Raw genomic sequence first — 27243 nt, 5'->3', positions numbered from 1 at the left:
TATTATGTATGTGCATATATGTATGTATAGTTGTATAGATAGTTAGATACTGTATGTGTGTATATATATATATATATATATATATAACATTTTATTTTAAACTCCACAAGCTCCATATTGAATTAAGATTTTCCTTAACTGCTAAGCTGCCACATCTAAATCCCAGTCTACATATTTACCTAAATCCCCCATCCACTGACATGAGCATCTATTTTACAGAATGAGCCTGAATCCTCGAGCCCATATCAAGTAAACACTGTGCTTTCTGGAGGCTGAAAGTCACGCTGCAGCTTTTCCACATTTGTAACCAAAAGCAAAATCTGATACATTGCAATTTAGTTAAACCATCATTAAATCATGAAACCTCTCGCATTAAAGCCTCCGTCCTTTGGGAAATGGTCAGCCATGTGCTATAAACCTTACCAGCTGGCTTACCTAGCCTTTCATCAAGACATCAGCCAGATGATGACAAAAGCCGTATTCCAATTTCTTCTATTTAATGTTCCCTATATTATTGGCCAAACCACTCTGACCATACTCCCAACTTTCCCTAATTCACGCCCACTCTCTGACTATCATCACATTTAATATGCATCTGCTTGGTGCTGTGTAATGTTTCAGAAAATGTAGTTTTCTATGGTTGGAATAATGGCTCTTATGTGGTGAATGTTAAAATGTGTTTTTTCTTCATACTTTAGATTATTGTCTTAAAAGTTTTCCCCTTTATCTTAGATTTCCAAAGAAAATTGAACAGAAGTTTTGCACAAAAGTATAAAATGGGCCCATTCAATCCACTGAAAACCATATCCATTGTGTTTATTGTGTTACTTAGTGCTAAATTATTCTATGTATGTCCTCATACATCAAGCCTTAATACACCATACAGCGTTAGCTGCTAGGTCCCGTGCAACTCTGCTAGCGTCGGGCGTCTGTTTTTGCCGAAAATGAATGTTAGTCACAATGTGATGATTAATATGCAACACTTGTATATTATGTGTGACTGTTTTTTTTTTTTTTTTTTTACAACCTATCAGATATGAGAAAGTATTAAGTGTTGTATTTACCCCATCCCAGTACCAAGTAAGTACGTACTGGGGTTAGGGTTAAGCTGCGTGGGAGTGGGACTGTTAGGGTTAGTCCTTGGGGGGAGGGGTAAGGTTTAGGCTACGGGAGGGGACAGTTAGGGTTAGGCTGTGGGAACGGTGGGTTAAGATTAAAATACTTACTAGGATCCGTCGGGATTCCAGTAGAATTCGGTTTTTTGCTATTTTGGTTAGACTGATTAATGCCAAAGTATGAACCACAAAGGTATTTCTTGGCATTGTTAGAAAGAAGGAAAAAAAACACACTTTTTTGCTTTATTTTCATCTTATTTCAATGACAAATATACCAACACTTTTTTTTATTTGGCCATTTTGGGTAGATTGGTTTTGCCGTGTGTGGAAAATAAGCAACTTAATGCTATTCTCAAGAAATTCAAAGACTTCTGAAAAAAACAAGGTGTTACTGGTTATTGCATAAATCGCTACTGATACAGCTGAAATACTGCTGCGTCCTTCCTCATCTAGCCTACGTACATAATGAGTCACGGCACACGGGGCGCATGAGAGCCGTCAGCTCCTGTGTGACACTAACGTAGCATTTCGTACGCAGATACAGCCGTGGTCACACTCAGAATATAGGCATGCTGCATATCATTTTAATCAGCAAAGTATGCTTGTGCATCGTATTCACATGACACATTTTCAGGGGAAAAATGCACAAAGACACTCAGCGTTAATAAACACGCTCACAACTAGACGTGACTAGAAGGGCTGTTTAATGTGACTGCAGCACGGATTTGGGAGGACACACCTGTAGGCTCAGCAACAAATGGGTTAATATGCACTATTTTATGATATGGAGTCACAGTTAAAATGTCTTGCCCATGTTGTGGTACAAACCAGTCCATTTCTGTGTTACTGTGCAGACACACGCAGTCAAACCCGGTTTACATTTTTCAAATAACCAAGAAAAGTTGGTATAAACATTTTTTATGAATTCAATACTAAAAATACCAAGTTTTTTGTGCTAAACAGTTTGTAAAATGTGTGTTCAAGGCAGGGAAAATGCATCTCTAAAGTACAATAAAATATTAATCCAAAGAGATCAATCTAATTTTGCAAACGTATCTGCTATCCTGAAATATGGAGTGCTGTACATTGTATAGTATAGATAGGAGGAGCACACCACTGTACATCAATAGAACAGCAACAAGTTTATTTGGGTCTGATACATTACACTGGCGGTCATATGACTGACACCAGCATCCTGTCAATTAGAATGCTGACAGGGGGTGGGGTAATTATTTTACACCTCCCTAACCCACCTGGGGCGCGCCTAGGGCTAATAGACTGGGCGTGCCAGCTAGCACTAATACACTGAGGGTGGCGGCTAGAGCCTAGACAGTGGGGGTGATGACAAAGGCTAAACCCCCCTCTAGTGCCTAACCGTAACCACTACCCCGTGTCCTAACCCTAACCATCACCCCGATACTTGCCTTCGGGATGCTGGCGGTCGGGATTCTGACTTGTGTTGGGATTCTGGCGTCACATAATTAACTGCTTCCTGTTCATCATATGTCCTGGTAGCCAGTGTAATATGTTTAATAAAGTCCTTTAGCCCATAATTAGGTCTTGCACATAGACTTGTTACCTGTGTTAACAAGAGCAAATATTATAATATTTACAGTACTAACCTGGTTTTTAGTCTTTAGTTATTCAAAATAACTTTCAGTATTAGGATAACAAACACCCCCACAGTAAAAAAAAAAAAACTCCAGACCCCATTACTCCATGAAAAAAGGGGTATAAGTGATCCAAGGTTTTTGCTTGGCTGCCTCCCTCAGAATAGCACTTTATTTTTTTTAAATAAAAAAAACAAAACCTTACTTTTGTTGTTGGTGAGCGTTGAAGTCAGTGTATCATATGTTACACCGCAAGCCTCATCGTGCCAAGGCTCCAGTACACTGTTTTGGCAGAAAGGACAAGGTTATTACAGATTGTGTGTTTGTTGGGCCATCGTGCTTCAGGTTGAGCAGAGGCAGCCACAATAAGAGTGTAACAGATGGGAAGGAGTGATGACAGGCTGATGCTGTGCACAGATCTATGCATTATAAATGTTGCATGTGGGGGAGGCGGCTGTGGAGAATCTTGCATAGTACAGCAAAAATGTAATGGGCACAAGAGACCGCACAGATGCCTTTCTGGTCATGATGGGAATTTGATAGGGGCTGCAGAATACATATAGACCATTGCGTTACCCGCTTTGTTTTAGTATGCCGTAAAGAGCAATTATTTCAAAGAAAAAGAGAGCATTGAAATATTAATCACTGTTGATGCTTTGTTGGCGTTTTCCTAGGAAGATGGATTTAGTAATGCAGCTAAACTTACAGTGACCACTGCAGTGCCGTTTGTAAGCATAGTTCTGATTGTTTAGCTATTAAGCATGAAAGGTGGTCATAGTTTATTGTTCCTTAGCTAGTATCTACATATCAGCGTGTAGAAACTGCATGGGTAGGATACCACCATCTCTCTCCCTGGCAAAGATACCCCAGCTATTGATTTAGCAGAAAGGTATTGATTGCAAGGTTAGGAATTCTACAATGTTCTCATGCTATGCCTAATTGGGATGCATTCAACTAACCCCCGAGGGTTAGTCCTAGCCGCCACCCCCCAAGGGTTATGGTAGGGGACAGGAGAGGGGTAAAATAATTACCCCTGTCTGCTGTCTAGATCCTCATTGTCAGGATGCCGCGGTCAGTCATGTGACTGCCAGCATACCGACTGTCGGTATTTCATACCGAACCCCACTTGTGCACCAAGTTAGGATATGCACCTTTACTTACTGTACTATATATGCTCCTCAGATAAGTGAGCACTGATTTTCACGTTAAATATATTCACTTTACTGCATCTGCGATTACTTGTTTCATTCCTAATATCAGTAGTAAGACTATTCCTGGTGTTTCTTTAAGATGTATCTAGTAGCCACATTTCTCTCAGTTGCTCGAAGAAGTATAAGAAACATATAAGTCACTCAAATCTATAGAGTCCTCTAAAATCTATCCACTGCTATGTGCAGGGCGTACAATAGACCTATTGTACCTTATCAACCATATGTTGACATTAGTGTCTAGAAGAATTTTGGGACTATAAAATCTTCTGATTCCTTATTATTTGAACATTACGTAAATATTTTGCAGGGATGATGGACTCCAAGCTGACTGGTTTGAGGTTTATTTTGGGGGGAGAGTGGTGCTGTAGTAATGTGTGGTTCATGTAAGCAGCTTCCACTTCAAGGTCAGTTTAGTCATTCTGCATGCTCTCATAGATAGGATATCTGCTGAGGGAACTTTCTTTACAGATCTTTATTGCCTTTTGTTCTTTCCAGCTCATAAAGTGTGTGGAGTTTACTTTTATTGCTGTGACATCGTACTTCAGCTGACATTCATTGGCGTGAAAATGATTGAAGCCGATATACATTTCTTAATTCTGTTCCAAATGATAGTACAGGTATTTTAATTAAAATGTCCAGTGCAGCCATAAAAAGGTGTTTTCTTCCTGCTGATCAGCAATGCCACAGTTTCTGAAGAGCAGTCTTTTACGTTTTCTTGGCCTTATTCTTGGGGAGATTTATCAAACCCTGGAGAGAGATAAAACATCAGTCAATCAGCTCCTAGCTATAGGTTTTGAGAAACACTGTGGGGTCATGTACTAAACCTTGGAGAGAGGTAAAGTATCAACCAATCTGCTCCTAACTGCCATGTTACAGGCTGTGTTTGAAAAATGATAGTTAGGAGCTGATTGGTTGGTAGTTTATTTCCATCCCCCTTGTCTCTCTCTTAGTACATAGACACCCCACAGCATGCAAAATCGCAGTTAGAGGCTGACTGGTTGGTATTATCCTCCCCACTGACTCCTCCAACAGAGTGTTATATATATATATATATATATATATATATTTTAATAAGATTAAATATAGATGAACGTTAAGATTTATTTTTTATTGTTTCACATACATATTGTTGGGGTCTTTCAAAGAAGATTATATAGGGGTGAATACATTTTTGGCGGTATTCCAAGATGTTAGACTGGTTGCATTTGGGGTGATTCAGATATGACGGACCCACTGTATGTGCAGTATGCGTCTTGCGGCGGTGGACGCAGTGAGGCTGCAGATGTCAGTTGCTGACCTCTGTTTCCCACAATGTAGGTGTGTCACCTCTGTTTTGTGGGAGTGCGGAGGCAGGGTCTCCGTCTTCTGACGGATATTTTCTGTCCTCGGCGACGGGACTGTTGGCAGCCGGTCTGAGTTACTCAGCCGGCCTGTGATGCCGCAGGTGATCTGGATGCAACAAAGGATCACATATGTGTGCAGGAGGGTCTACTTGTACCAGACGCCACCTGATGCATTACCAAATGTAAGCATTGCTGCGTCCTTGAAAACAGCAGCAATTCTTACTACACCCCCATTGTCGCATATTGCAGTAGCCAAACATTACTAATTTTATTGTTCATCTCAGGGGTGCGACGGGAAATTAGCAGTGTTACTGGGCACAAAGTGTCTTTGCCCAATTGTTCTTGGAGGCACTCTGCAGCTGTCTTGGAGAGCTGAATATCCCTTTACTAGTTATTGAGTCATCAGCGCTGTGCTGCTTCATCTGGGTATTTGTACACCACTTGGCTGCAACAGCAGCACAGAGATCCTATTTCAGAGTCAGCAGAAGATCCATTTGTAAGGTGAGATTTGATGTGTCCAGATGCAGATTTGACTCTTTAGCTGGATAAATGAGGCCAAAAGTATCTTCTCTTATTGCTCTGCCAGACGGACAGTGTGTGTGTGTGTGTGTGTGTGTGTGTGTGTGTGTGTGTGTGTGTGTGTGTGTGTGTGTGTGTGTGTGTGTGTGTGTGTGTTCCTATGATAGAGAATTTCAATTGTAAGCTGGTGCAGGAGCTGATGTAAAAGTTTACATTTTCTCGTCAGTCCATGCACCAATCATCTCCTTCCCCTCCATACATGCAGTAATCGTATTGGTTCCCCAGCAGCAACAGTGCAGGGATCTCATCATAGAGCACTGCTTGGGTGCACTACTGCCTTCTGTCTTCATTTGGCAGGTAGAGGCTGAGGTTTATACCCCCGTGACCGGGACTGCAGTGGGAAGTACAGAAGACTTAAGGTTAAGACACAGAAAATTCAGGAATCAGCTAAAAGTGTATTTGTATTTTATAGGAATTTGTTGGTTTTGTTTTTGTTTTTTGGTGAGGGGGTGGTTCTGTGCAGATCAGGAAAATCACATAATAATCAGGCGTACTTGGTTCTCTTTCTGTACCCCTATTTCTCTGACGTCCTAGTGGATGCTGGGGACTCCGTAAGGACCATGGGGAATAGACGGCTCCGCAGGAGACTGGGCACATCTAAAGAAAGCTTTAGGACTATCTGGTGTGCACTGGCTCCTCCCCCTATGACCCTCCTCCAAGCCTCAGTTAGATTTCTGTGCCCGGCTGAGCTGGATGCACACTAGGGGCTCTCCTGAGCTCCTAGAAGAAAGTATAGTTTAGGTTTTTTATTTTCAGTGAGACCTGCTGGCAACAGGCTCACTGCAACGAGGGACTAAGGGGAGAAGAAGCGAACCTACCTAAGTGGTGGTAGCTTGGGCTTCTTAGGCTACTGGACACCATTAGCTCCAGAGGGATCGAACACAGGACCCGACCTCGTCGTCCGTTCCCGGAGCCGCGCCGCCGTCCCCCTTACAGAGCCAGAAACAAGAAGGTGGTCCGGAAAATCGGCGGCTGAAGACTTCTGTCTTCTCCAAGGTAGCGCACAGCACTGCAGCTGTGCGCCATTGCTCCTCATGCACACCACACACTGCGGTCACTGATGGGTGCAGGGCGCTGGGGGGGGGCGCCCTGAGCAGCAATAATAACACCTTGGCTGGCAAAACTAACACCATATATAGCCCCAGAGGCTATATAGGTGTATATTAACCCCTGCCAGAAACGATAAAATAGCGGGAGAAAGCCCGCCGAAAAAGGGGCGGAGCCATCTCCCTCAGCACACTGGCGCCATTTTCCCTCACAGCTCTGCTGGAGGGATCGCTCCCTGGCTCTCCCCTGCAGTCCTGCACTACAGAAAAGGGTTAAAAAGAGAGGGGGGGCACAAATTAGGCGCAGTATATATATATTATGCAGCTATAAGGGAAAACACTCTCTATAGGTGATATCCCTGTGATATATAGCGCTCTGGTGTGTGCTGGCATACTCTCCCTCTGTCTCCCCAAAGGGCTTTGTGGGGTCCTGTCCTCTGTCAGAACATTCCCTGTGTGTGTGCTGTGTGTCGGTACTGCTGTGTCGACATGTATGATGAGGATAATGATGTGGAGGCGGAGCAAATGCCTGTGAATGGGATGTCACCCCCCTGCGGGGTCGACACCGGTGTGGATGGACTTATGGAAGGAATTACGTGACAGTGTCAACTCCTTACATAAAAGGTTTGACGACATAGGACAGCCGGCTGCTCTGCTTGTGCCTGTCCAAGCGTCTCACATGTCATCAGGGGCTCTAAAACGCCCGCTACCTCAGATGGCAGACACAGATGTTGACACGGATAACAACTCCAGTGTCGACGACGATGAGACTAGTGTACCTTCCAATAGGGCCACCCGTTACATGATTGAGGCAATGAAAAATGTATTACACATTTCTGATAATACCCCAGATACCACAAAAAAAGGGTATTATGTTGGTGACCGAAAACTACCAGTAGTTTTCCTGCATCTGAGAAATTGATATGAGGTGTGTGAGGAAGCGTGGACTTCCCCCGATAAGAAATTGATAATTTCTAAAGCAGCGTACCCTTTTCCGCCAGAGGATAGGTCACGTTGGGAAATAACCCCTAGGGTAGATAAAGCGGTTACACGCTTATTATAAAAGGTGGCACTACCATCACGGATACGGCCGCCCTGAAGGACCTGCTGATAGAAAGCAGAAAACTACCCTAAAAGCTATATACACGCACACGGGCATTATATTGAGACCTGCTATTGCCTCGGCATGGATGTGCAGTGCGGCAGCTGCGTGGTCATATTCCCTGTCGGATAATATTTATACTATAGATAGGGACAATATTTTGCTGAAAATAGAGCATATAAAAGACGCTGTCTTATACATGCGTGATGCACAGAGGGATATTTGCCGACTGGCATCACTAATAAGCGCTATGTAAAACCATTGCCGCCAGACGGGGGTTATGGACTCGGCAATGGTCGGGCGATGCCGATTTAAAACGGCACATGGAAGTTTGCCCTAGAAGGGGGTGGAACTGTTTGGGGATGGTCTTTCAGACCTCGTTTCCACAGCTACGGCTGGGAAATTAAAACTTTTGCCACAAGCTACCCCACAGCAAAAGTAAGCACTGTATTATCAGGTACAGTCCCTTCGGCCCCAGAAAAGTAGAGAGCTAGAGGCTCATCTTTTCTGCCAAGAGGAAAAGGTAGAGGGAAAAAGCTGCAGCACACAGCTAGTTCCCGGGAGCAGAAGTCCTCCCTTGCGTCCGGTAAGTCCACAGCATGACGCTGGGGCTGCTCAGGCGGACCCGGGTACGGTGGGGGCCCGTCTCAGAAATTTCAGCGCACAGTGGGCTCTCTCACAGGTGGATCCCTGAGTTCTTCAAACAGTATCTCAGAGGTACAGGCTGGAATTCGAGACGTCTCCCCCCCCCCCGCCGTTTACTAAAATCTGCCTTACCGGCAACTTCCTCTGCCAGGGAGGCAGTGTTGGTGGCAATCCAAAAAAACTGTATTCACAGCAAGTGATTATCAAGGTACCCCTCCTTCAACAGGAAAAGGGTTACTTTTCCACAATGTTTGTGGTACCGAAACCGGACGGTTCGGTGAGACCCATCTTAAATATAAAAAATCCTTGAACACATATAACAAAAGATTCAAGTGCAAGATGGAATCGCTCAGGGCGATTATTGCGAACCTGGACGAGGGGGATTACAGGGTCTCTCTGGACATCAAGGATACTTACCTGCATGTCCCCATTTACCCTCCTCACCAGGAGTACCTCAAGGTTGTGGTACAGGACTGTCTCTATCAGTTCCAGACGCTGCCGTTTGGATTATCCACGGCACCGAGGGTCTTTACCAGGGTAATGACCGAAATGATGATACTCCTTCGCAAGAAGGGAGTTTTAATTATCCCGTACTTGGACGTTCTCCTGATAAAGGCGAGGTCCAAGGAACAGTTGGTAAGGGGGTAGCACTTGCTCGGGAAGTGCTGCAACAGCAGGACTGGATTCTCAATTCCAAAGTCACAGCTGGTCCCGACGACACGTCTTCTGTTCCTGGGAATGATTCTGGAAACAGACCAGAAAAAAGTGTTTCTTCCAATGGAAAAAGCCGAGGAGTTGTCATCTCTAGTCAGAAACCTCCTAAGACCGGGACAGGTGTCGGTACATCAATGCACACGAGTCCTGGGAAAAAATGGTAGCTTCGTACGAAGCAATTCCATTCGGAAAGTTCCACGCAAGGATTTTCCAGTGGGACCTGTTGGACAAATGGTCCGGGTCCCATCTCCAGATACAGCAGCGGATAACCCGGTCGGCAAGAACCAGGGTGTCGCTGCGGTGGTGGCTGCAGAGGGCTCATCTACTACAGGGCCGCAGATTCGGAATACAGGACTGGGTCCTGGTGACCACGGATGCCAGCCTTCGGGGCTGGGGTGCAGTCACACAGGGAATAAAATTCCAAGGACTATGGTCCAAACAGGAGTTTTCACTTAACATAAATTTTCTGGAGATAAGAGCCATTTACAAGGCCCTAAGCAAAACAAGGCCCCTGCTTCACCAGCCGTACTGTTCCAATCAGACAACATCACGGCGCTCGCCCATGTAAACAGGCAGGGCGGCACAAGAAGCAGGAGGGCAATGGCAGAAGCCACAAGGATTCCCCGTTGGGCGGAAAATCATGTGGTAGCACTGGCAGCAGTGTTCATTCCGGGAGTGGACAACTGGGAAGCAGACTTTCGCAGCAGACTCCACCCGGGAGAATAGGGACTTCATCCAGAAGTCTTCCAAATGCTAGTAAACCGTTGGGAAAGACCACAGGTGGACATGATGGCGTCCCGCCTCAATAAAAATGATATTGCGCCAGGTCAAGGGAACCTCAGGCGATCGCTGTGGACGCTCTAGTGACACCGCGGGTGTACCAGTCGGTTTATGTGTTCCCTCCTCTCCCTCTCATACCCAAGGTACTGAGGATAATAAGAAAAAGAGGAGTAAGAACTATACTCATTGTTTCGGATTGGCCAAGAAGGGCTTGGTACCCGGAACTTCAAGAGATGATCTCGGAGGACCCATGGCCTCTGCCACTCAGACAGGATCTGCTGCAGCAGGGGCCCTGTCTGTTCAAAGACTTACCGCGGCTGCGTTGACGGCATGGCGGTTGAACACCGGATCCTGAGTGAAAAAGGCATTCCGGAGGTAGTCATTCTTATCCTGATCAAAGCCAGGAAGGATGTCAGCCTGAAGTTCAGACGTTGTAAGGGAGTGCTGCATATTCAGCCCCTTTCTTTGTGCCCCAGTGGCACCTTGGGATCTCAATGTGGTTTTGGAGTTCCTGGAATCACATTGGTTTGAGCCACTTAAAACCGTGGATTGAAATATCTCACATGAAAAGTGGTCATGTGTTGGCTCTGGCTTCGGCCAGGCATGTGTCAGAATTGCTGGCTTTGTCATAAAAAAGCCCTTACCTGACTTTCCATATGGATAGGGCAGAGTTGAGGACTCGTCCTCACTTTCTCCCGAAGGTGGTATCAGGTTTTCACTTGTACCAACCTATTATTGATGCCTGCGGCTACTAGGGACCTGGAGGATTCCAAGTTACTGGACGTAGTCAGGGCCCTGAAAAATTATATTTCCAGGACGGCTGGAGTCAGAAAAACTGACTCGCTGTTTATCCTAGATGCACCCAACAAGCTGGGTGCTCCTGCTTCTAAGCAGACTATAGCGCGCTGGATTTGTAGCACTATTCAGCATGCGCATTCTGCGGTGGGACTACCGCAGCCTAAATCTCTAAAAGCCCATTCCACGAGGAAGGTGGGCTCATCTTGGGCGGCTGCCGAGGGGTCTCGGCTTTACGACTTGGCCGAGCTGCTACTTGGTCAGGGGCAAACACGTTTGCAAAATTTTATAAATTTGATACCCTGGCTGAGGAGGACCTGGAGTTCTCTCATTCGGTGCTGCAGAGTCATCCGCACTCTCCCGCCCGTTTGGGAGCTTTGGTATAATCCCCATGGTCCTTACGGAGTCCCCAGCATCCACTAGGACGTCAGAGAAAATAAGATTTTACTCACCGGTAAATCTATTTCTCGTAGTCCGTAGTGGATGCTGGGCGCCCATCCCAAGTGCGGATTGTCTGCAATACTTGTAAATAGTTATTGTTACAAAAATCGGGTTGTTATTGCGAACCATCTATTCAGAGGTTCCATTGTTATCATACTGTTAACTGGGGTTCCTATCACGAGTTATATGGTGTGATTGGTGTGGCTGGTATGAGTCTTACCCGGGATTCAAAATCCTTCCTTATTGTGTCAGCTCTTCCGGGCACAGTGTCCTAACTGAGGCTTGGAGGAGGGTCATAGGGGGAGGAGCCAGTGCACACCAGATAGTCCTAAAGCTTTCTTTAGATGTGCCCAGTCTCCTGCGGAGCCGTCTATTCCCCATGGTCCTTACGGAGTCCCCAGCATCCACTACGGACTACGAGAAATAGATTTACCGGTGAGTAAAATCTTATTATATGTAATTTCTCAATAAATATTTATGATAAAGAAAATACAATCAGGCATTACTGTATGTTCTGTGTGTTTCTAGTCATAAAGTATGTAAGTTCCATTTCTACTAAAATGGAAACTACAACAGTGCATCACTGGCCTAAGTGCCATGCCATCCATTCCTTTAGAACTGACTGTATAATCCTTCCTACATCTGCTAAATGAGTGCACTTTACCTAGAATCCCTCCATTTACCCTTATTATTTTGTGGCCATGGAATTCCACGTAGTTGAATGTGACAGATTAATTAACTGTCTGTTAGTGCTTCTGGGATAACAACACAGGCTGCATTCTCACCATCCCTTTCACAATGAGCCGGCTGCACTGCCTGTTCTCTGAGTGTCGTACGTTACCTGACGACTGACTGTATAATAATAATAACCTCTTCAACCATGGAGACAGAACTAATAAAAAGAGACTAAGAAACAGATAAGTGGTTATGTTACTTGTGGTATTTAGTGAGCAAAGGGTTTACATCATTGAGGTAACTTATTACATAGACATTCTCATTAGTGAGGGAAGTGGAATGTTAATCCCACTTAGTGTAGATGTGAAATGAGACATAGTAATGTCTGCTCAGCTTTTGAGCTGACAGCGTATCGTTGTTCATGTACAAACCTTTCATAGCTTTTATAGCACTTCTGCCTGCAAAATATCCTTGTTATGTATATAAAATATATATATATAGACGGCAGTTTTAGACTTTTTAAGGTCGAATCGTGATTCGACCTATTCAATCAAACCCCAAATTTTTCGACAAGTCGAGGAATTCGACGGAGACTGGAGAGCCGCGCGGGGACGGCCAGAGCCGAGGCGGGGACCGGGTGAGCAGCGCTGGAAGATGTCACAGCCGCCGCCCACAGCAGCGTCCACCCGACTCCAGCAAGTGAGACCTCGCTTGCTGGAGCCGGGTGAACGCTGCCGTGAGCGGCAGCTGTGATGCAGAGAGGAGGGACTGGAGAGGCAGAGAGACTGGGGGGGAGACGGGGGAGAGCCGCAGCTCTCCCCCCCCCCCCCCCCCCCCCCCCCCCCCGCATCTCAATTCAGGACGGATCCATTCCGACAAATGAATGTTGGAATGGATCCGACTTCAATTGAATATACCCTGCAGACAAACAGGGTTTTCAGTAGAATTATTTTTCCAATGTTGGTTTTCGCCTATAGAAAACTCTAGTGGAAATAAACTCCATGTACTGATAATATATACTATGTAGTACATGTAAAGGCATAGCCACCACCACAACGCATTTTGGAGATGTGACATTCCACTCTGGAACGTAAGGTTCAGTGCTGTGTATTCTATATTAATTTGTCATAGTCTTTTTTTACTCACCATGCTTGTATCTGTAGAAGCAGAGCTACAGCATAACTGTTTGTAAATACATGTATCTGTGTTTGTTGCAGCTAAAATACAGACTCCTTTATAACAGAGCACACAAATACTAAATAAATATAAGTAAGTTAAAGACAAGCTTATGCTTTCTAATAATGTATTTCTATCGCATACAAGAAATGCTGAGTGAGTGATTTTGGATTGTACTACCAGGTTGTGGTATGATGTGCTGAAGGTCTTTTCTGAACGTGTGAGACATACACTCCTTGTTGTTATGTCTGACATATAGCGGTACTTAGTTTGCAGTTATAGTCTCTGAACTCTGCTGAAAACATTAACAAATCTGGTTTCTCTCCAGGAAGCTGATAGATTGGGGCAGAGGGGGATTTTCATATTGGAAGAATTTCATATAGCTTGTGTCATGCTCGGCAGTGTGTCTGTATTTTAGGAAGGGGGAGGTGGTTTCAAGGCGATGTTAGAACTGGGAAATGGCTGGAAGCAGCTTACAGCAAATGTGTTAAAATCAAATCATGTCTGGAATAAACATTATTCTATCCTGGGAGTCAACTTAGTAGTAGATGGACTTGCACTGAGCCAAGTCATCATCTGCCATCAGCAAGCGTGAATCAGTAACACATGGAGAAGAGAGTTGCATTCTGTAGCTACAATGACATCCATTACAGCTGAAAATTGTGAAGTTTACACTTAATGTTGCACTTAAGATTTTATTTTAACACTTAAGATCATGACATTGGTCATACACTTGGGTTATATACTTTTTTCTTATTCCCATACACTCTTGTTGAAGCTGGATGGAGTAGACCTTTTTTTGCAGCTAGTCCATATATATTGATTTCCAGTTTGATCCTGCCTATCCTCTATGGCTCATTACATGTTCTATACATGTACTGCAATTTTATCTACAGTTTTTCTCTTTGGCTTTTGTCCATCATTTTGTATTGTCTCCTCTTCCTTGAATAAGAAAGTGTGATGTGATGTGTAAATGCTGTATATTTCTTTACGTATTAAAGAGAAGTCAGTCTGTTTTATTTTTTTGACGTTAATCTCATAAACATGAATGTACAAAAATTTCAGGCCTTAATGAATTTTGTATTTAGGCTTGTTGTTTATGCTCTGGGCTTGAGACAGTCTGCATCCAATTGGTGAATTGGTGGAAAAAGTGAAGTAATAGACCTAATCTTCACCAATGGGTGCATTTAAACATACTGTATACAGTACATAAAACCAGTAAGCAATACCTAATGAAAACAGTCTCTAGTATGTTATAAGCTAAACTCATACATCCTGTATAATTGAAATGATGTTTGCAATACGACTTTGTGTTCTTCCAAGTTTCCCACCTTGCTCAGTTTGTTCTTTTTCCCTCTGCCATAGACACCTGCAGTGACCTGAACTCCGAGCTGCAGCGGGTGCTGACAGGCCTGGAAAACGTGGTGTGCGGGAGGAAGAAGAGCAGCTGCAACCTCTCTGTGGCAGAAGTGGACAGACACATTGAGCAGCTAACAACTGCTAGTGAACACTGTGACCTGGCAATTAAGGTGACATGCTAAGTATTTTACCACACAGATATTTTCAGCTTCATGAATTTCTGTTACTTGAGCCTCACAAAACAACCAAATCATATGGCTGAAGTTAACCGCAGAAATGTGAGCTTAAAGGGGCTCTCCACCTAAAGCAAAAATACCTATGTACTGCTAGGGGGACAGTACATAATGAAATGGTACTACCAATCCGCTCCTGTTTTCTTCATTACTCCAAAAAATGTTTTTCCTGTTGGCAGTTTCATGGTTATTTCATATAACATAATCAGCAAAGGTAGCTGGAGCGTAAACCAAAATGTTATATTTCTGCAGCAGGGTACACTGTGTTCCACAGGGAATACATCTGGTGTAGAGTTGGATCTTGATCCAGAGGCACCAACAGGCTAAAGCTTTGACTGTTCCCAGGATGCATTTCATGGCCTCTTCTATAACCCCGCCTCCGGACACTGGAGCTCAGTTTGTAAGTTGGTGCCTGCAGCCCTGAAAAGAGCTTTTATTAGAAGATTCTTCAAGGGCTGCAGCACTTTTATGTCCTACTGACATACTGTGCTGTGGCTCCAACACCTCCCCAGCAGCGCCACATACTCCCGCTGGCCGAGTTCCCGGGTACTTGCGGCGGAGGCGCTCCGGTTTCCAGGCACACGCCACTGGCGCTCTCCAGGATCTCGTGGCTGCTGCTTTGGGAGGAGGTAAGAGGGTCCCCCAGGTGGGACCCGCCAAAATCGCATTCCGGTCGCAGTTTTAGGAGATGGACCACGACGCTGGCGTGGACACTGTGGCCGTACAGGGACCTCGCTTTATCCACCGGTCGTGAGGACCAGCATAGTGGATAAGGTGCTTGACCCTCCCCCAGCTCCGGGCACCATCTACTGCTGGTGTTCCCGGCCTGCAGCTGCTCTTTACTCTCCCTCACTCCCTGACAGAGATTTGTGCGCCATTTTTTCACAAGTAGCTGCGGCTGATCTCCGGGACTGCAGGGCAATGTCTCCTCTGTAAATCCTTACTCAGCGCTGTGCATTTACAGTCACTTCAGTATTCTACATGTCATTTTAGACAGTGTTAAGAGCAAGTGTACTTCTTCCTGAATATTTAGTACAAGTATTCTGAGATATACATCCAGTATCTGACTGTGCATTGTTATATCTATATACATATATATATATAGATATAGATATATCTAGAATCAATAAAGTTGAAACAAGCGCCTCATAGTGTAATATTTCCCATCAAGCTTAGACCACAAACAACATTTAGGTGAGTATTCTTTGTACCAGATAGATAAATGGGTTGAGCGTATCACAGTTGTTTGTCTCGTGCTTTTCTCAAGAAGATCTACAATCAGTAAGAATAAGACGAACACCTCATGGAGATGTAATTTCTCATTCAATTATATGTGCCAGTAATAGAGATTTCATGCGTACCAGAAAGATTAAGTTAATCATGCATATCACAATCAAGGATTCCCTCCTCTCCACAATTTGTCTCAATGGCTCAGATGTCCCCAAACAAATTAATGTCTGCTCTCATATAAAACAGGGGGGTTCATTTATTTTCATACATATAATGGTACACATAGTAAATAAAAATGAGTAAAAAGATATAAAATAAAGATAAAATGGGGGCTTAGCTTAGCAGCACCACAGTGAATGTCCAATGTTCAGGAGGAGGTAGGTAAGGAGTCCTCTACGCGTTTCACCCTGTACATTAGAAGGGGTGGTCTTCTGTTTGCCGGCGGCCGGGCTCTCAACGACCAGCATACCGGCGTCGGAATCCCGACCGCCGGCATACCGCCATCTTTTCTCCCTCTTGGGGGTCCACGACCCCCCTGGAGGGAGAATAGACAGCGTGGTGTGCATAGCGCGCCACCGTACCCGCAGCGTGGTGAGCGCAGCGAGCCCGCAAGGGGCTCATTTGCACTCGCCCAGCTGTCGGTATGCGGGTGGTCGCCGGGAGCCCGCCCGCCGGCATACCCTACTACACCCATCAGAAGTGTTGTTATATATGTGTGTGTAATTTTACTAGTCCAGTACGGTTTTATTGTTTGTCTGAAATAATTTCTGCATTGTAACTGTGACTGAGTGTGCCTGTAGCTGCTGTGCGGATTTCACTCCTCGTGTATCACACCTATTGCTATCACTGTATTCTGTACCCTGGGGGGCTTGGGGCATCAGGGTCTCATATATAGTGCTACACAGTATATACTGTTTAGTGTGTTTTACTGTGTATTTCAGTCACCTCATACCGCTTTAATTCTGTGTTTGTGTCCTGTATTTACTATCCCTTAAATCAGGGGGTTATTTGCAGGTATTGCATTTGTCTGGCTATATTGTACTGTTACGCTCTACGGCTACATTCACTATAATGTCAGCCAACAGAGCGGGAAATCCACGGACGCTTCTGCATCATGCAGTGCTTACACCAAGGATTTACCTGAGGGGGAAGTTTTAACTGATGGTTTGTGGGGCTATTAAGCTGATTCTACAAATTGATGATGAGGTAGATCCCACTACTGCATCTAAGAAACCTGATAAGTTCAAACATCAGAAGGTTGCTAAAGTAGTCTTCCTACATTCTGACCATTTAATAGACATATGTCAGGAACCCTGGTCTTCTCCAGGAAAGAAATTCTCCCTGTCTAAGAAGATGCTAGCTCGTTACCCTATCCCTGCAGAGTTGAGCAACAAGTGGAAAACTCCAACGCCGGTGGACTCTCATGTCACTCGTCTTGTGGTGTCATCTACTCTACCTGTCACCACTGTCACCTCACTGAAGGAACCGACGGATAAGCGTGTGGAGGCATGCCTGAAGTCTATTTACTCCCTTACAGGGGCTGTACATAGACCTACTATAGCAGCCTCCTGGGCCGCAAAAGGAATTGAAGCATGGGTTCAGGCATTAGAGGAAGAGCTGCCTCAGGATATTTCTGACACTGCCAGACAATATCTGTCTCATATTGCCACCGCCTCCCACTATATTCAGGAGGTGTCTTCTGAGGCAGGTGTAATGGCAGCCAAGGCGTCCACTACGTCTATATTGGCTCGCCGAATTATGTGGTTGAGGTCCTGGAAGGTGGTCCTGAACTCCAAAAAGACCTTGGAGGTGCTTCCTTTTCAAGGGAGACATCCTATTTGGGGCAGATCTGAATAAGATTGTGACTGACTTGGCCACTGCTAAGACTGCGTTTCTCCCAAGTACTAATCCTCCTGCACCGAAGGCAAAGGGTACCACTTTTCGTTCCTTTCGACCTCCAGAGAAAGCAGAGGGTCAAGTGTACCCGAGACAGGCTTGTGCTTCCAAAACCACTAAGCCCAAACCTAATCAATCCTGGGCCGCCCGTCAGCCTGCTTCCAAACAAGACAAGCCTGCTGCATGACGTGGCGGGGATCCCAGGGTTGGAGGCCGACATCTGCAGTTCACCCAGGCCTGGTTAAAGACCACGTCAGATGCCTGGGTGCGAGTCATTGTCTCTCACGGATACGCAGTCTCTTTCAAGAGATGTCCCCCTCGCCAGTTCTGCATGATAGTTATCCCTTCGGATCCGTTGAAAGCGCAAGCTCTACACCTGGTTGTGCGATCCCTTCTGGACACAGGAGTGGTAGTGCTGGTACCTCTGTCCAAGAGAGGCAGGGGATACTATTCGACCCTGTTTCTAGTCCTTCCGGCCTATACTCAACTTCAAATCACTGAAAAATTTGTGAGAGTGTCCTAGTTCTTTATGGAAACGCAGCGCTCGATTGTACTGGCCATGGAACCCGGAGATTATATGGTATCCCTGGACATACAGGATGCTTACCTGCATATACCTATTGCCATATCGCATCAGCAATATCTGCGGTTTGCTGTTGGCAACCTACATTATCAATTCCGGGCTCTGCCATTTGGACTGGCCACGGGCCCTTGGTTCTTCACCAAGGTCATGGCCGTGATGACGGCCATTCTGCGCCATCAGGGAATCAGGATCCTTCCGTATCTGGACAACTTGCTGATCCTGGCGAATTCCCAAGATGTTCTCCTCAGTCATCTGGAACTGACGGTCCAATTCCTACAAGTCCACGGATGGCTCTTCAACTGGAAAAAGTCCTCGCTGGTCCCTGCTCGGAGCATGGTGCACCTGGGGGCACTGCTGGACACACACAACCAAAGATTGTTTCTGTCTCCAGAGAAAGTCCTGAAACTTCAGGACAGGATCAGATGCTTCCTCTCTCGCCCATGAGTGTCGATACACTCGGCGATGCAAGTACTAGGCCTCATGGTGTTGGCTTTCGACATGGTAGAGTACACTCAATTTCATTCCTGCCCTCTTCAGAGGTTAATCCTTTCCAGGTGGGACGGCCTGCCTTATCGGATCAGTTCTCAAATGATTTCCTTGACTCTGGAGGTTCGTCTGTCACGGAGCTGGTGGCTACAGGACCAACAGTTGAGCAGGGGCTGTCCCTTCTGGATCCCCAACTGAGTCCTACTGACTATGGACGCCAGTCTGCGGGGTTGGGGCTCGGTGCTAGAGCAACACTCTCTCCAGGGTCAGTGGACCAAGGAGAAATCTCTCCTCCCGATAAACATTCTGGAATTGCGGGCAGTGTTCAATGCTTTGACTCTTGCCCTGCCTCTGATACATAACAGGCCCGTTCAAGTACAATCAGACAACGCCACCACGGTGTCATACATAAATCATCAAGGCGGCACTCAAAGCTGCATGGCAATGATGGAAGTGTCAAAAATCTTTTGTTGGGCGGAACGCCATCTGCCAGCAATATCGGCGGTGTTCATTCCCGGAGTCATCAACTGGGAAGCTGATGTCCTCAGTCATCAGGACGTACACGCCGGAGAGTGGAGTCTTCATCCGGAAGTCTTTCAACTCCTAGTGGACATGTGGGGACTACCAGATGTAGACCTGATGGCGTCTCAACACAATCACAAGGTTCCGGTCTTCGGATCAAGGACAAGGGATTCTCAGGCAGCGATCGTGGACACACTGGCAATTCCATGGAACTTTCAGCTGCCATACGTGTTCCCTCCAGTGTCACTCCTGCCCAGGGTACTACGGAAGTTCAAGCAAGAAAGAGGAATACTACTTCTAGTCACTCCAGCGTGGCCCAGACGGCATTGGTTCTCAGACCTGCAGTGTCTATCGATAGAGCATCCTCTCCTACTTCCTCAACGCCCAGACCTCCATTTCAGAACTTCTAGACTTTTGGCTTTTCTGCAACAAGGCCTAGACTTAGGCCTTCGTCTGGCCTCCCTCAAGGTTCCTATTTCTGCCTTGCCGGTGTGGTTTCAGAGGAAGATTGCTTCTATTCCTGATGTTCATACTTTCACTCAAGGCGTTTTACGGATTCAGCCTCCCTATGTCCCTCCGGTGGCTCCATGGGATCTGTCCGTTGTCTTGAATGCCCTGCAAGAGTCTCCTTTTGAACCTCTTGTCTGTGGACTTTAAATGTCTTATGCTTAAGGTCGTGTTTCTACTGGCTATTGCCTCTGCTAGGAGGGTTTCGGACTTAGGCGCTTTGGCCTTTTGTCCACCCTTTTTGATTTTTCACCGTTACCGGGCAGTTCTTAGAACTTGTCCCGGTTATCTACCTAAGGTGGTGTCATCTTTCCATCTTAACCAAGAGATTGGGGTTCTGGCCTTTATCTCTTCTAGTTTGTCCTCCAAAGAGAGGTCTTTGGATGTGGTACGCTGAACAATTGTGCAAGGCTGCTACGTGGTCTTCAGTGAACACGTTCATTCGGTTTAATGCCTTTGATACTTCCGCCTCCCAGGATGTTTCCTGTGGATGCCGGGTTTTTGTGCCCGCTGCGGTGCATCCCTTCCCATGAGGAACTGCTTTAGAACATCCCCGATGTATTCCCTGTGGAATACAGTGTACCCCACTGCACAAAAGGAGATTTATGGTAGACTTACCATAGTTAAATCTCTTTCTGCGAGGTACACTGGGTTCCACAGGGCGCCCACCCTGACGCACTTCGCTTCTTTGGGTTTGTATGGCATTAACCGCTGGTCCCTTCAGCCTTCTCTTTTACCTGTTACTGCATTGGACTGGTTAACGAAACTGAGCTCCAGTGTCCGGAGGCGGGGTTATAGAGGAGGCCATGCAATGCATCCTGGGAACAGTCAAAGCTTTAGCCTGTTGGTGCCTCTGGATCAAGATCCAACTCTACACCCGATGTATTTCCTGTGGAACCCAGTGTACCTCGCGGAAAGAGATTTAACTATGGTAAGTCTACCATAAATCTCCTTGTCCCAGCTGCTTGTACAATATCATCCAAGTGTATGCAAACAGCCAGTACACTATTTTGTAGTATAGCTTGCAGGTAGCAGTGATGTACGAAATATACCGCTAGTCGTGTGGCAGCAGTGGCCAAATACTACTAATTACTATGTACTGACACTAGCAGCACATACACTAATATTGAAGTTGTGCCAAACATCCCTTCTCGGCCCACCAGATACCTTGCGACTCAGCTTCCGGTGAGTGTCTTTCTTAATTTCAATGTGCAAAACTGCTTCATGAGACTACACTGCTTTTATATGTGGCACTTGTATAACTGTGCGACAGAGTCTGTATCTGTATACAAAGTACGATGCAGCGGCCGCAGCTTTTTTTATGTTAAGTTCCATTGTGCTTCATATACTGTTCAGACTCAGTCGCATATCACATTAATCAGTGCAGTCTCTTGAAGCTGTTTTGTTGCATCCGAAGGTGACTGAGACGCACATTTGAGCTGCAGAGCTCAGTGCAGCTGACTCGTGACAGGTGTCTTGTGCATATGGCTTATTGAGGCTAGGGTATATATTTACTAAAGGGTTTTTAGAAGTGGAGATGTTGTCCATAGCAACCGATCATATTCAACTTCTCATTCATCTAGCACCTTCTAAAAGATAATAGCTAGAATCTGATTGGTTGCTATGGGCAACATCTCCACTTCTAAAAACCCGCACTTTAGTAAATGTTCCCCTAGGTGTATGAGGACACATCTGCACCTATTTTTATTTTAGATTAGGTGAGTAACCCATTTAAGACAACATTCGTTCAGGACCTGTATTTATCACCTGGAGATCCATATTTCATGATGTCACTTACTTTACCTGAATTTAGTTTTTATCTTTATTCTTGTGTTGATTGTGTAACTTTATTCACTGACCTGAAGTCGTGTGGTTGTTATGAACCATAATAATGGGTTATCTAATAAAGCAATCAGCCATGAGCTGTCATGTACCATGGCAGGACTTCAGATACTGTATATCTCTGTGTGAGCGATGTTGCTCTGGGTTCCTAGCTGACTTACACACTGATAGATGTGTGCACCCTTTTAGTCAAAGCTTTATTTTCAGTTCTGACATGTTCCTCAAACTCTTTCATACTGTATGTTGTTGCTAATGTTGCTATAAGCTTTTGTTTGCATTTTAAGGGCATCAGCCTGATCATGTTGTGTCCTTGACAGACTGTAGAAGAAATAGAGGGGGTTCTGGGCCGGGATTTATATCCTAATCTGGCAGAAGAACGGTCACGATGGGAGAAGGAACTGGCTGGACTTCGGGAAGAAAACGAAAGCCTCACTGCTATGCTCTGCAGCAAAGAGGAAGATCTCAATAGGACCAAGTCTACTATGAATGCTATTCGTGAAGAAAGAGATAGACTTCGTCGTAGAGTAAGACACTTTCATATAACCTGCTTACAGTCTTAGTATAGCCTGCTTTATGTGGCCATTGAGTCTTTGCTATAAGTTCTGTAACATAGAGCTTGATTAAGTGGTGGATTTAGGGGGACATTTACTAAGCAGTGATAAGAGCGGAGAAGTGAGCCAGTGGAGAAGTTGCCCCATCAACCAATCAGCAGCTCTTTTTAATTTTATAGTATGCAAATTATAGATGTTACTTCAGTGCTGATTGGTTGCCATGGGCACTTCTCCACTGGCTCACTTCTCCGCTCTTATCACTGCTTAGTAAATGTCCCCCTTAGTGCTGATGTTTAGTGTTGATGTTTGTGCAGTTGATTGATTACTTGCAACTGCACATGCGCAAGAAGGCCTGGAAACCATTACTGCATGCGTGAAAACCAGCGTGTGCAATGGTGTATGCAGTCAATGTTACTTGAGATGGCCAGGCAGGGGCAGCTCGAAAAGCCGATGTTGCCATCAATGGTGGAGAGATAAGAAAACTGGACATTCGTACGATGTACTGAGCATACCACACGAAGTGCACAAGGGGAATGTTTTGACAATGCTAAATTCCTTGTCGTATAAACAACCCTTTATGAAGCTAAGAACACTGTACTCTGTTTACTTAAGAAGTACCGTAATGGTACGCTATTGGCGTAGCGATCGCTCAGCCGTAGGCGAGACGCTCAAGCGTCACGTTCGCTCACGGCCCAGTGATCACAGGACACGTTATTGGCTATGTCTAGGGGAATGATTCGCTGTAGCGTAGCGTACGCTCGAGACCACGAGGAGGTCACCAGCGATGCAGACGCTCACAACACTATACCTTTATGTTAAAACCTTATACCAATGAAATACACTGAATACCTTAATGTGAGTACAGGGTGTAAGTGCAACCTTGTGTAGCCTGACTAACTACAAAGCTGCTTGAGCGTCACCGACGCTCAAGTGAACACTTAACACTATAGAAAATACACAGATACTGGTTTAGGTTCCAAAGCCTATTAACTGTATTATATCTAATATACTTGTAAAAAGGGGTTAACAGTACAAATGATACACTACAATATAACAGAGACTTCCTAACCACAGAACTAAACAATAAATACAAAAAAGACAATACTACACTGACCTGAATGCAATACAGTACAATACTATAATACTATGAGAGATATAAGAGAAAAGAGGAGAGAGAGAGATAGAGAGAGAGAGAGAAATTGGCTCACAGAAAGACAATGATTACGGAGAGAAACTTACGCACAAAGGGTATGATCGCCTGCGCCTCGATATCCAGCTCCCGGCTATCAGCAGATAACCGTTGATGAGAGAGTGAGCTGGATGTGGTCGGCCTGCCTATTTATGCCCCACACACAATGCAATCTCCTGGTCCTACAATCCCATTGTCCATTGGCCGAAGGAATTCGGCCCTGCATCATAACAAAAGGTCATAGGGTGATTCATACAGGTGGGCTGTGACGATTTCCAACAGCTCAGGTGGGTGGGAAACTGGGTTTCCCGCCGCATACCTGAGTATGTGTAAATAATAGAAATGGACATAAACTTCTTATGTCCATAACTATTCGCACGAGCGATTAATACGCTCCAAACCAACACCGGAATATTGCTAATTAAATACTCTTCCGATGGGTACCAAACACTGCTGTATGATTCCTGTTAGACCCTTCGTACGATATAAAGAGGGATTCCTCAGCTCTGGGACATTGTATTTTAACCAAACTTTCAGAATCTATCAAAGGGACCATGATCTATAAACTACATTAATTGTGAAAATATGTAACGAATGAGTCGCACGCTACGACCACATAAACTCTACCGTAAATACGCATACCGCGCCTGCGTGTGCACGCTATTGCGGGTATGCGCTTCCACGGGAGAGCGTACGCACGCGCAGCGCGGACCAGTGTGCGGTGCAAATATGGCAACGTGCATTGAGACATTTTTCTGACTTTGACAGTCCACCCTTTGGCAGTCAATAATAACTGCCACAAAACATTTAAGGAGAAAAATGTAAGTCAGGGGTTAATTGATTTCCATGGTTGGGTAGGGGAGAAGAGTGGAGTAGGTGTGAAGAGGGTATGACCTAGTGAGAAAGTAGAAGCATGTGTGTATGAGTCCATGTTTGGAGGGTCATGTATCATCGTGCCGTACGTGTGGTAAATCAAGCTTCGAGGTATTGCGAAGTATACATTTGAATTCCTTCTTATCCTGTGGTACAGGTCTGTGGATGGGCTGTCAAACTCTACCGAGCTCATTTCGGCTGTGGTTGTAACAAAATGGGGATGCACATTTTAGTTGATGATACATGAATGGGGGAGGTATGTGGTTGCTGCTATCTGTGCCTGTATTCCCTATCGACTATGTGTGTTATTACCTGAGGGTTGTAGAGATGAAGATAAAGAACACTTACGAAAAATGCAATGATATTCTATGTCAGGGAAATGTACATCTGTCGTCGAAGTTGTTTTCGGTATCTGTTGAGAGTCGTCTTCTTTGCGCTGTATTGCTCCTTGGGCATGAGCAAATAGCTTTGTCTGAGCCATCAGATTTACAAAAAATGTTGGGCTAGCGTGAGTTTAAAAGTACTAGGGAAACTGGGGATCCATGGCAAAGTTCATCAAGTGTCCATATTTAAAGTTGTCAAATCTTCTTCTTTGGTCAATCCGTTGTCTGTATACATCTCGTCTCGTCAGCTTCCTCGTCCAAGGGGGTCTTTGTATCTTGGAGAAAAGCAGAAAAACAGGTGAAAGAAACGGACCGTATAATCGCATTTTCATCACATTCTGGTTTCTATCATTGGGTCATAAATCAAATCCAGGTTAATTACGGTTTCCTCACTCCTCAAGCTCATCACTTTTGTACTTTGTTTGCACCTCATTAAAGCCTGCCCGCATCTAAATATCAATCCAATCGATATAACGACACCCAAGATACATAGTAGAAACTTTCCAACATCCATTATGACTCCTTGAGCCCAGTCTCCTAAACCGGAGAACCAATTTCGCGGGTTCAACCATGACACCCAACCAGTCAGCTCATTACCTACAGCAGCAAGGGTGAGATTGTGTTTTCGACGAAATTCCCACTTTAACTGCAGAATATCGTCCATCTTTTGGTCTATGACCTCTACCGGATCCTCGGTGCTATTTGTGATATACGTGCAACACTTTATGCCGTACTGTGTTGCCAATGTAACACAATATCCGCCTGTTACTGCTGTAAGATAATTAAGAACCATCCTATGCTGAACTAGTTCTGTTTTGTAAGCTTGAAGTTCTCTTCCAGTGTATCTAAACGTGTCATCATACATTTCAGTGATATTATCTAACAAATTGGCGAGTGCGGAAATGTATCTATAATTCATCACACCTCGAGCGGTGCGAGTGAAATCTAACGCTACCAGAACCTGAATCCCGGTGGATTCATGGATAAGATCAGAGGCCGGATGCTCTAACCTTTCTGACAGTTGTCTTTTAACTCGGTGCTCGTAATGAGTGTGAGTATAAGGAGCTTGGGCACCACGGTGTATGTCCTTCATTTTGTCATGTGTAACAGTCATCACTTCAGGCAATATTTTTCCAATATAACACAATCCTTCAGAGTTTGGGGCAAGCCACTTGTACGCCTTTCTCCCGCATATGAAATATGCATCATCGGGGAGAACATATGGGACGGAGAAGGACATGACCATGTTACAAACCTTCCAGGTGAAATCTCCTGACCCTAATTCTTCCATCTGCCTAATGCACGTATCGGTTTGTACGATATGTGCACAGTATCCTGGTGATACCTCTCCAACTCTAGTAATCCTATTTCCTAAGGTATATCGATACCGAAAAGATTTTCCTCTACTGGCTATGTGGCGTACGAGCTCTGTATCTGTAGGCATTCTATCTGCTCTATGTGAAAAGGTCATGGTAAGGTTGCTCCATGACACTTCCCAATTTCCCGGTTTTCTGGGATTGGAGATGTTAAAACATATGAGGGACCTATCCACATGGTATTGGTGGAGCTTCAAACTAGGAGGGCTGGAGATGTTAAACCTCCGGTCCACCGGTCTCCCACCACTTAGCTCAAGTACCTCCCCTAACGTTAAAGGAAATGGTACTAGCCCTGATTTACTGTGACCCTGAGGTACTTGAGAGCATACCCAACAATCTGTTTGGTTTAACACGTTACCCACTAGAGAGTGATAGTCACTCAATGGATGCCGGTCCATATGGATATTAAAACTAGATTGGCATTTCTTTATGCATCCATCTTCAACCAGATTATCACAGAGCCTACAGATACAATTTTCTTCAGCTAACAATCCATCACAATTTCTTCTATCGGATCGTTTTCTGATACTCGCCTTTGCTTGTTGGTTTGGTTGATCTTGGAAAACTACGCCTCCATCATCATAATCGGAACCCATTCCAGAACCTCTCTCGACCTCTATGGTACTCTCGCCGGAACAGACTGCTCTGGTCAACATCATGGTTAACATCAAAATCCGGATCACAGTCTCTTGGGGCAAGTCCATCTTTGAGGAGGAAATAGAGAAGAATGAGAAGGGGGAAAAAGAAATTTTAAGGGAGAGGGGATGGGGAGTGGAGAAAACAATAAAAGGGAGAGGGGAGTCGACAGCTGCTTTCGATCTTCAAGGCTCAGGTGCCGCCTCAGTCCTCCTGGAACAGACACTCCAGTGATACAACCTCTACCGTCTGTTCCTTATCACGGGACTTCTCGGGATCAACAACCTTCTTGCAGTGGGATGAATGGACCCAAGTCTCTCTCTCAGCAACCTTCAATGCTGTGGT

The 27243-nt window shown here is 45.2% G+C and overlaps 1 protein-coding gene across 5 annotated transcripts in view; it reads left to right on the top strand.

The window, feature by feature from the left end:
* MCC (MCC regulator of WNT signaling pathway) overlaps positions 1–27243 on the top strand; it is a 652269-nt gene that overhangs the window by 413760 nt on the left and 211266 nt on the right. For all 5 annotated transcript variants that reach the window (XM_063964137.1, XM_063964138.1, XM_063964139.1 and 2 more), the window contains 2 exons: positions 14598–14761; positions 22208–22414. In XM_063964137.1, coding sequence (XP_063820207.1) covers positions 14598–14761; positions 22208–22414 — 371 coding nt within the window. The remainder of the gene's footprint in view (positions 1–14597; positions 14762–22207; positions 22415–27243) is intronic.

Source organism: Pseudophryne corroboree, chromosome 1, assembly GCF_028390025.1.
Source record: "Pseudophryne corroboree isolate aPseCor3 chromosome 1, aPseCor3.hap2, whole genome shotgun sequence".
Taxonomy (NCBI): domain Eukaryota; kingdom Metazoa; phylum Chordata; class Amphibia; order Anura; family Myobatrachidae; genus Pseudophryne; species Pseudophryne corroboree.
This window is presented reverse-complemented; position numbering and strand designations above follow the sequence as displayed.